Below are 10,554 nucleotides of genomic sequence, written 5' to 3'. Positions count from 1 at the left end.
AGCGCATGCACACATGTGTGCACGTGGAGAGGCCGAGAGAGAGGGAGAGAGAATGTCAAGCCGACTCCACACTGAGCTCAAAGCCTGTCACGGGGCTGGATCCCCAAGACCCTGAGATCACGACCTGAGCCCAAACCAAGAGCCAACACTAACCAACTGAGCCACCCAGGATCCCCTCAGACAATTTAAAGAACTTGGCCAACACTGCGTGACCTATGGAAGAGAACTTGTCTCTCTACAAAAGATCACGCATGGGTATGTTTCTGTTAAAACAATAAGAAAGTACATTTAGGGCTGTGTGCACGCATGCAGTGTTGTTTGTGTGTTTTTCTAGGCATTCCTAAAGCCACATTTTGTTCATTGCTCGGTGATGAGAAATAGAAAGCGAAACTATTAAAAATAAACATTTCCAATTTGCTGGTTCAAACAAAACTGACCAGAAAAGAAAAAAAAAAAAAAGCTGGCGACAAACATAATATTTTAAAAATTCAACAAATCCTGAATGTTACTCACTACAAACAGGCCCTATTCTAATTGCTTCACAAGTGTAAACTCACTTAATTTAATCTTCCTAGCCGCCCCATGAAGTGGGTATTATTTTTATGTCCATTCTAACAAACGTCAAAACTCAGAGACTTTAAGTGACTTGCCCAACACTTAGCTGGGGGCAGAGCTGGGCCTGGAGCCCGGGGAGTTGCCTTCAAAGCCTGCATGCTCAGCATGGAAAGTCAGGTTCAGAAGTTCTGCAGGGGGTAGGAACACCATCTCAAGATGGGAATCCTAGCTCGGACAGCTACTAGCTGTGTGACCTTGGGCAACTTCCTCAACTTCTCTGAGCCTCATCTAGCACACAGGGATGAGGATTAGAAGCGATGATACAAAGTGCATAGAACATGGCACATCCCTCAGTAGGTGGCAACATTATTATGACTATTGCTAAACAAAATAAGTGTTCTGTTACTAGGGACTGTCCCAGGGCCTCTCAGCAGGTCCAATCTGAAAGTCCACCCCAGCTGCCCCTCTTGGGACTTAAGATTTTGGGGTGAGCAGCAGGGGCTCTGTAGAGGCACCATTGAGCCCTCTAGTTTAGACCTTTTGTTTTCCAGGGGAAACAGGCCCAAAGGGGAGCTCACAGCACACTCAGCCAGGTCTCCTCCAGGCCACAGAGGGTCACATTAAAAACCATCTGCCCTGCACCCCGATGTTTCTAGCAGCAATGTCCACAGTAGCTAAACTGTGGAAGGAGCCTCGGTGTCCATCGACAGATGACAGGTAAAGAAGATGTGGTCTATGTATACAATGGAATATTCCTCAGCCATCAGAAACGACAAATACCCACCATTTGCTTCGACGTGGATGGACCTGGAGGGTATGATGCTGAGTGAAATAAATCAATCGGAGAAGGACAAAGATTATATGGTCTCATTCATTTGGGGAATATAAAAATTAATGAAAGGGAATAAAGGGAAAGGCGAGAAAATGAGGGAAAGTATCAGTAAGGGTGACAAAATATGAGAGACACCTAACTCTGGGAAAAGAACCAGGGGTAATGAAAGGGGAGGTGGGCACGGGGTTGGGGTGACTGGGTGATGGGCACTGAGGGAGGAGGCACTTGGTGGGATGAGCACTGAGTGTTATACTATATGTTGGCAAATTGAACTCCAATAAAAATAAATAAATAAATAAATAAATAAATAAATAAATAAATAAATAAAAAAAAGTAAAAACCATCTATCTCCCCAGTCGCACATTCAGGAATTCTGGGCATTTTTTAAAAAAAGATTTTATTTATTTATGAGAGACACAGAGAGAGAGGCAGAGACACAGACAAGGGGAGAAGCAGGCTCCCTGCAGGAGCCTGACACAGGACTCCATCCCAGGGCCCTGGGATCATGCCCTGAGCTGAAGGCAGATGCTCAACTGCTGAGCCAGCCAGGGATCCCCAGAAATTCTAGGCATTTTATCTCTACTCCACTAGCTTCACCACAAGCTTCTCTGAGAACAGTCAGCGAGGCTGCGAGGCTGTTCTAGCCTGTATCCCTGGTGATGGTCAGCCTTACAGGACAGCCCCCTCCCGGGCACCTTCAGCCGACCCCCCGACCAGGCCAGGGGGACACACAGCTTCCTCTGGGTCATCTGGCTGCCAGAAGTCGGCAAAAGCCTCAAAATCCCCGGGTGGAGAGTTTTAAAACTTTGTCTTCATTTCCCTGTTATTACAAAGCATAGGGATCAGAATAATGAGAATGCACTCAAGGCCACAGAACTGTGCATGTAAAAAAAACTATTAAAGTAGCAAATGTTACATTACTCTCACTTTGCCGCAATAACATAAAGAAAGGGTTTGGGGAAAATGAAACCATTCTAGAAGTGATGGTGATAGTTGTACAACAGTGCAAATGTCCACAAGGCCTCTGAACTGTATCCTTAAAAATGGTCAGTCTAGCCCATTATATGCAATGTATATATTTTACCACAAATAAAAACAAGCAAAATAAAAAATGATCTGCTCCTCTGCCTTCTTGCCTCTCAACTCAGGCCAGTGAGTTTGCTCAGGCCAGTGCTGGCTTCACAGAAGCCCCTGCAGCATCACTGAAAGGCCAGCTCTGGATGGAGCTCCAGGTCATGGGCTTGGCCTCCACTGGCCACTGTCTTGCTGTGTGACCCTGGTTAGCATGCTGCCCCTCTCTGGGCCTCAGTTCTGTGACAGTAATGGAACTAGATGCACTCTAAGGCCTTTTCAGCTTGGATGTCCATTGAGTCTATATCCTAAGAATTTGGGGGATATCTCTTTGATGGCTTAAGATAAGGATGAGTGAGGGTTCTCAGGAGTCTGTAAGGAGGAGCCAGGTGGCATTGTCATGGAGACACATGAGAACAGTAAACACCCCCCCCTCTGGAGGCCCTCTTGGTCCTTAGAGTTTATAAAATGTGCCCACATTATTTACCTCTGTGACCCCTTTATTCCACAGACAGCCAGGGAGTCTGTGCTCAGCATGGGGCTGACCCGGGGCCATAGGGGGGCAAATGGGACAAGAGACAGCTCTGGCTTCCAGGAGACTCCCTGGAAAGAAAAAGGGGACAATATGGCCAGAGCTTGGACTGGGCAGATGGGGTCATGGCAGGAGGAGGGATCAGCTTGGGCAAAGGCCCAGGGGAGAGAGGTCTGGAGTGTGCCATTTGAAGGGGGTGGGCCAGGTGGAGCTGGGGCATCGCCAGACTCCCTAGGGCCCCCCAGGCACTCCAAGAGGCAATTCTCTATCCAGAGGGTGCAGGGGCATCAGGGAGGTCACTGTCCTGCGGAGGCGGGGCACTGCCACACTGGGCGCACAGCATCACTGCGGGTGGACGGTAGGTTGGAGCAGGCAGGAGCGGGGCAGGAGGCCCGGTTAAGAGGCCACAGGAGGGGATCCCCGGGTGGCTCAGCGGTTTGGCGCCTGCCTTTAGCTCAGGGCGTGATCCTGGAGTCCCGGGATTGAGTCCCGCGTCGCGCTCCCCGCAGGGAGCCTGCTTCTCCCTCTGCCTGTGTCTCTGCCTCTCTCTGTGTCTCTCATGAATAAATAAATAAAATATTAAGAAAAAAAAAAAAAAGAGGCCGCAGCAGCTGTCTGGGGAGACCCTTGCGTCCCCGACTACAGATGTCCCAGTGGATGGTAGACTTCCTTTCTCACTGAGGCACAGAGGGCCACACGGGTCGGGTGATCGCCCAATGCCAACAGCAAGTCGAGGGGTCTGGATCCGAGGTCTTAACACTCGCTCACCCCCAGCCAAAGCCTTCCTTACCGCCCCGAGCTCCCTGCCAGGCCCCAGATTATACTAGTGACTCTAATTTGTAAGCGACCTTGCTGAGAGCTTAATCCATGCCGGTTCTGAGTGCCAAGCACGCGTTCATGCAGTCGTCCTCCCAGCAATCCTAGGAGATGAACACTCTTATTAGCATTCAGATGGGGAAACTGAGGCACAGAGGTTAAGTAACTTGCCTCAGCTCACATAACTGGTAAGCAGCGGTCAGAATTCGAACAAGGCAGCTGCTGCCACTAAGCCCCCTGAACCGTGGGGAGGGGAGGACAGGAGTGGAATGGGGGCTTCCAGAAAAGGGGAGTTCTCGGAGGGGAACAGAGGTACACGCCTGCCCTCCGGAGCACCGATGGAATCTGCCCGAATACACGGGAAGTAGCCTGACCAGGAGACCTGAGACCTGAGGTTTAGGCTCAGCTCTGCCCTGAATCTGCTGTGTGACCTCAGGCTCCTCACACCCTTCTCTGGGCCTTGGGTTTTGTCACCTGAAGCAGGAATCAAGATCTCCAGCCCCCACTTGCCTTTTTTTTTTTTTTTTAAGATTTTATTTATTCATTCATGAGAGACACAGAGACAGAGAGGCAGAGACACAGGCAGAGGGAGAAGCAGGCTCCCTGCGGGGAGCCCGATGTGGGACTCGATCCCAGGACCCCAGGATCACACCCTGGGCCCAAGACAGATGCTCAACCACTGAGCCACCAGGTGTCCCACCCCCCCTTTCCTAGTTCTGCTTCTCTCCCTCCTAGATCAACCCCCCCACTCCCCTCTATACCCCCAGACACTAAGGCAGGGGAGGGTGGAGATGGGGGTGGGCTGTGGAACAGAGAGAGGTGGCGGTGGAGGGACTCGCCCGTCTCCAAAAGCCTAGTAATGGCAGGAAATCCCTCCCTCCTCGTTCCAGGCCTGAGCCTGGGTTTGGAGGCGGTGAGGCACCCCCTCTCCGCCCTGGCTTCCCAGGGCCAGTGGGGACCAGGCTCCCACCACACTCTCCAGAGACCAGGCCTTGTTTAGAAAGTGTCTCCTTTAAAGCCTGAGTCACTGGGTCCCTGGGTGGTCTGGGGGAAACCACAGAGTTACTGCGAGTACCTTACTGTGACTGGGGGAGAGGGGACGGGGCGGGGGGGGGGGGGGGGCAGGCCCCGCCGCCACTCTCTGACCTCGGCTACTCAGCCTCTTGTGTCTGGGACTCGGTTTCCCCACCCGTAAATGGAGGGGCTGGAGGTGGAGTCTCAGGCCACCCAAGGACCTCGGAGCAGTCTGCAGCCTCGGGATGGGGCTGGGACAAGAGCTGGGAGGTTGATGGTCCGGGGCCCCAGATCAGCCCCCCGTCCTGGCACACTGTCCCTGAGGGTCAGGTCCACTCCTGCTAGGCCAATGACATCCAGCACCCAGGAGGAGCCCCCAGCTGGCCTCTGACACAGAGGGCTTGTTCCGTCCTCCCGGAGTTTGAGCAAATGACAGCATTCGTGTAAGCCTCAGTCTTTCCATCTGCAAAGGGGGCATGGCTGAGACCCTGCACGCGGAGGCACTCCTGGACACCAGGTGCACAGTTCTGAGCGTGTAGAAAGGGCTCACAGTGCCTGTTGCCAGTTATTGACTTGAAAAGAAGAAAAACCCAGGGACTCCCTGCTCACCCTCACGTGGAACAGCTCAGCTCTGCTCAGTGCTCAAGAGGAGGACCAAGGCCTGGACAGTACTGGACGGCAGAGGGAGTCGGGCCTCTGGGAGGCGCAGGCCTGAGAGTGGTGGGGGAGAGTGAGAGGGTGTGGCCTGGCAAGGGAACCGGGGGAAAGTTGTCCTTGAGGAAGAGCATGGCCTGTGAGGCTGAATTCTAGAATTGACGTCATCCAGCCAATTGGGCACCCTGAGAATCCAGAAGGTGGCAAAAGGGTGTCTCCCTATCTGGTCTGCACAGAGTAGGTCCTATGGTCTGGGGTAGGCAATCCGGGCACATCCAGACATCCATGAGTACGGGATTGAGGGGAGTGCTTCCCTGCTCTGGGCCTCAGTTTCCTCATTTATGAAATGGGAGAGTTGATTCCTATCCCTCTTGCTCCCTGATAAAGGGTTTTGATGATTACTTCCACAACCTGGCACCGTGGGGTGACTGGCCACTTCCTCTGAGAGTGAAGAGTCCCTCTCGAGTCTGGCGTTGGTGAGCACCAGGTGCTGGGGAGCCAGGCTGGGTGCAGGGCTCAGCCCGCTCATTCGGCCTGCAGCCTAACCCTCCTGCTGGGAAACCCTTACAAGGAGCTTTCTAAAGGCCCACAATGATCCCCTCCCTGGCCCACTCAGAAACCAGCCCCCCTCCCACCCGGCACCTGTCACCCCAGCTCCTTGTCCTGACATGGGAGGGCTCCAGCCTCCCTCTCCCGTCCCAGCTCCGTATTACTAACAGCAGATACGCACTGATGATGGACCAGGAACTGTGTGATGTCCTTATTTCTCCCAATTTGAACCTACTCCCCGGGCAGGAACAATCCTATCCCCATTTTATACCACCTCATGGTAACACCGAGGCACGTTGGGAGGTCTCTGGAGTCACTCTGCAGTGGCAGACGCAGGATTTGAACCCACACAACCTGGCTCCAGAGCATGAGTGTCTGAAGACTACCTTCCCCTGCCTTCTGGGTGTTCCATGCAATGGACACCCCATGGTTTCTTCCATTCCCACGGCGTCAGCCCTTTTCTCCTGTCCCCTCTGCCACTCTTAGCCTGTCACTTGCCTGTGAGGACCAGGGCCAGAGAACCGGCTCCTTATTCCATCTCACACTCTGCTAACTGCCCGAGACCGAAGCGGCCCCCACACCGACCCCACACCGACCCCACACCGACAAGAATAGCCCAGGAAGGCAAGCATCGCCGGTGGGCACCTTCAGGACAGGGCCTCGGTGTGCGGTCCCCGGTGCGTGCAGCAGCTGCCCGTGCCAGAGGCGCAGGAGGCCTGGGTGCAGGGACAGGATCAGCCGGGGTGGAGACAAGACTCCATCGGGAAGTAACTTGGGGAAAGAAAGTAAAATGGTGTATTTCTCAGGGGATGCGGTGGCCACGGTCCCCCGCCCCGTGCCATTCATTCTCTCGTGCTCCCTCCCTCGTCGTTAGCAGGAGTGGGTCTCGGGGTCAGTAGACTCTGGCGAGGAGACGCACCACGTCACTTTCGAGGTAAGGGGATAAAGGACGGCGGCCGCCCTCTTGGTCTCTCTCCTTTGGACCCTTTGCTCTGGGGGAAGCCACATCACAAGTGGTGAGGGACTGAAGCCTCCAGCCAACAGCCCCGTGAGGGAGCGTGGAAGCGGGTCGTGGGGCTGCAGACAAGCCTCAGATGCCTGCAGCCCTGGCCGACAGCTCGACTGCAGCCCACGGGACCCTGAACCCCAGCACCCCGCGAGCCCTCCTGCATTCTTGAACACAGAAACTGCGAGATAAGAAACATCAGTTTCAAGCTGCTCCGTTTTAGGAGGATTTATTACGCAGCGACAGATAATACACACGACTTCTCAGAGCATTTAATATGCTAATGTAAATCTCCAAGAAAGAAGATATACAATGTAACATTCCCCTTAGTTATCTGGCCAAGGCAGCCTTTCTTTTTTTTCTTTTTTTTTTTTTTTTTTTTTTGAGTTTTCTCAAGAGAGAAAACTGCTTTAATATGGCTCTGGTCCTACCATTAAATGTGACTTCTAACCCTGATCTGTTATGAGCTAGTCATTTGCTTTTCCAGAATCTCAACTCTCTTCCCTTTTATAGAGTAGAAAGAAACAACCTGCCTTTTGCGTGAATCCTAAATACAACCCCCATGGCCTAGTTCTGAGCTCTTTGGTGAGGGGTGGGAGAGTGGCTTGTCTAGGTCTCAAAGGAGCTTCACCCTGGGACTCGGGTGGGTTTTTTGAAGGTGGCAGGTGGGCTCAAGGACCTGTCTTTCTTTCTCAGGCCATTTCCCCAGAGTGGTGAGAGTTAATGTCTTCTGGCTTGTGCACAGTTCAGAGATGGGAGGCATGGACCTGAGCCTCCTCCATCAAACTGGCAGAGCTTACTACCCAGGATGGGACTACCCAGGATGGGTTAGCTCCCCCCACCCCCCGGCCCCCTGCCCCAATCCTGAGGACACAGTGGGGCCATGGCAGGAGGGCGCATCAGAACCTTCTCCGACCTTGACAGTAAACACATGCGCTTCCTTCCTTCTCAATCTATCACCTCTACTCTTTACCTGGTAAAAGACTGAAATCAAGTTTCAGGATGCTGGATCCATAGGCCAGAAACCCACTGAAGCCCTGCATGCCCCCTCTTTGTTAAAAAAGAAGACATTAAAAAAAAAAAAAAAAAAGCTATAATGCGAATACTTTATTATCAACGAGTGACTGGTATTAGTTTTGTTTTTTGTTTTTTGTTTTTTCTTTTTTTGTCTGGGCATGAGATTTCAAAAACCATACACCAAACCCAGGCTCTCCCACCTAGCTCTGCTGCATCATTTCCTTTAAAAAAAAAAACACGAAAAACCAAAACACACACACACACACACACACACACACACAAAATGAAACAAAAACAAGACCAAAAACAACAACAAATAATAATAATAATAAAGCAGAGGAGGAAGGAGGAGAGGAGAGAAAATATATTTGTATTGAAAGAATGATAAGCCAAAGTGCGTCTTTCTTTTGTCCATATACACACATTGCACCATACATAAATAATTACATTGTAAAAATGACTCCATAATTACAAGTATAATATATATTTCCATATAATATATAAAACTTTATATTAAATCTAGGTAGATGATATTTGGGGTAGGGGAGGGGAGGGGGGTCTCGTCCGTGGAGGGAAGGGGGGCTGTGTCTCTGGGCAGGGGGGGGGGGGGGCAGGCCGCTGCCTCGGTGGCCGCCACTATCTGTGGTTGTTGAGGAGGACCTCGAGCCAGCAGGGGCAGGAGGTGATGAACTGCCGTGAGTAGCAGGGCCCCCAGCCCTTGGCGAAGCTGATGCGCACGCTGTTGGGGTCGTAGGGGCCGTCGGCGGCGTCGGGCTCAGGCCCCTGCTGCAGCAGCCCCGAGCGCTCGAAGTCGAACACCTTGATGGAGTAGCCGGGGGGCACCTTGCGCACCACGAGGGCGCGGCCGCCACCGGGTGCATCGAGCGTCGGGGAGTTGACGAAGATGGGGTGCTCGCCCCGGTTGTAGGCCCACACACCGTCGGGCTCCTTGCTGAGCAGGATGCCAAAGCCGATCTTGCTGCGCGTGCGGCGCACCGACTCGCTGCGCGGCTCCAGGTTGAGCTGGCCCAAGCAGAAGCCGCTGCCCTGAGGTAGGTCGTAGAAGATGCTCACGGCCTGGTCGTACACCGCGTAGAGGCGGCCCACGCGGGTCCGGTGCTCCCAGTAGGCCACGCTGCACCAGTGGCTCGGCTTGGTGGCATCCGGAGACATGCTGGCGTCTGCGGGGCAAGCACAGGGCACCGGGTGCAGGGTGGGGTTAGTGGGGGGCAGTGGGGTACAGGTGCACAGGGGGAGAAGTGAGGAGCAGGAGGTGGCAGGGTGGGCTGCAAAGGGAGGATGAGGGGCGGGGGGGGGGGGGGCTGTTTCCAGCATCAAGTGTGCAGAACAGCCCTGTCCACATGTAAGTGAAGGAGGAACCGAAGGCCGTGTGTGAGCTCACAGGGAGGGCGAGTCACCCACTGTGTGCTCGCTGCCCCGGGGACACAAACACAAACCACACCCGGCTCCTGCCTGGAAAATTTTCCAAGCTCAAGCCAGCAGGGGCGGGACAACACCCCTCTGCCTTGTCACCCCTCTGCCCCACACACCCAAAGGAGGGGCTGAACACCGTGCACCCACAAGGTTGCAGGTGTTGCACACTGCACTCCTGACTCTACACCTGACCTCACTGGGTGTTCAATCACTCCACGACGAAGCCACCTTCTCCTCAGTTTACAGAGGAGGATCTGGGACTTGGCAGGCGGCAGCAGCCTGTCAAAGGCCACCCAGCTAGTGAGTGGCACCGCCAGGATCTGAAGCCCACCAGGCTGAGCCTCAACCTGAACAGAGAAGGGCTGAGCTGTCAGAAGGGGCATAAATCACCACTCCCAAGGCACGCGGGCATGGGAAGGCGCAGTGGGGTGGGGCAGATGGCCCCCAGAATCCCCCTTCCAGCCCAGACTGTTCCCAGCCTTGGTGCTGAGCGTGATGCCTTGTTTCTCAGTGACCCCCGCAGCCCACCCTTCAAGGCAGCTTTCCTGGCATGAAGTGCACATTTTCACCCAGACTGCGGCCCCTTCCGTGGGGCCGTGTCCCTGCAAGACACGGAAGCTGAGGGGCTCTGAGCTTAGAGCAGATTGCCCCACAGGGGCTCCAGAGATGGCCAGTTCTCTCCAAGGTGTATGCTGCTCCTCTCTGGACAGCCAAGGGGTGGCCTAGATGGCTGCGATCCCTTTCCCCTACAGCTGGAGGCATTTCTGCACGTCTGGATGAATAATTTTCTGACCCCAGACCTAAGACCGGATAGAGGCCAGGGCCTGAGCCCCGTCCTTGCTGCTTTCACGTGTGGCCAGCTTCTCAGATTCTGAAGCCTTTGAACATATGGTCTTTCCTTTGAGCCCACAGCTCTGAGAGGCAGGTGGGCACCCATGACCACTCGGAGTGAGGCGGCACGTTCCCACACAGCCCCTGCATGGGGCTTCCGCGCACGGGGAGTTCTCCTGAGAATGTGATGGGAGCACAGCGAGGCACTTGAGGGCATGTCTGCCCCAAGAGAAACGGACCGAA

At 53.9% G+C, this 10,554-nt stretch overlaps 1 protein-coding gene across 1 annotated transcript in view; it reads right to left on the bottom strand.

Annotated features, from left to right (window-relative positions):
- Window positions 1–8,395: 8,395 nt before the first annotated feature.
- SMAD6 (SMAD family member 6) overlaps window positions 8,396–10,554 on the bottom strand; it is a 74,989-nt gene continuing 72,830 nt past the window's right edge. Inside the window, exon 4 of the mRNA XM_072738886.1 lies at window positions 8,396–9,227. Coding sequence (XP_072594987.1) covers window positions 8,683–9,227 — 545 coding nt within the window. The 3' untranslated portion in view covers window positions 8,396–8,682. The remainder of the gene's footprint in view (window positions 9,228–10,554) is intronic.

This window comes from Vulpes vulpes, chromosome 15 (assembly GCF_048418805.1).
Source record: "Vulpes vulpes isolate BD-2025 chromosome 15, VulVul3, whole genome shotgun sequence".
NCBI lineage: Eukaryota > Metazoa > Chordata > Mammalia > Carnivora > Canidae > Vulpes > Vulpes vulpes.
Note: the sequence above shows the minus strand (reverse complement) of the source record. Positions and strands in the feature narration are given on the sequence as shown.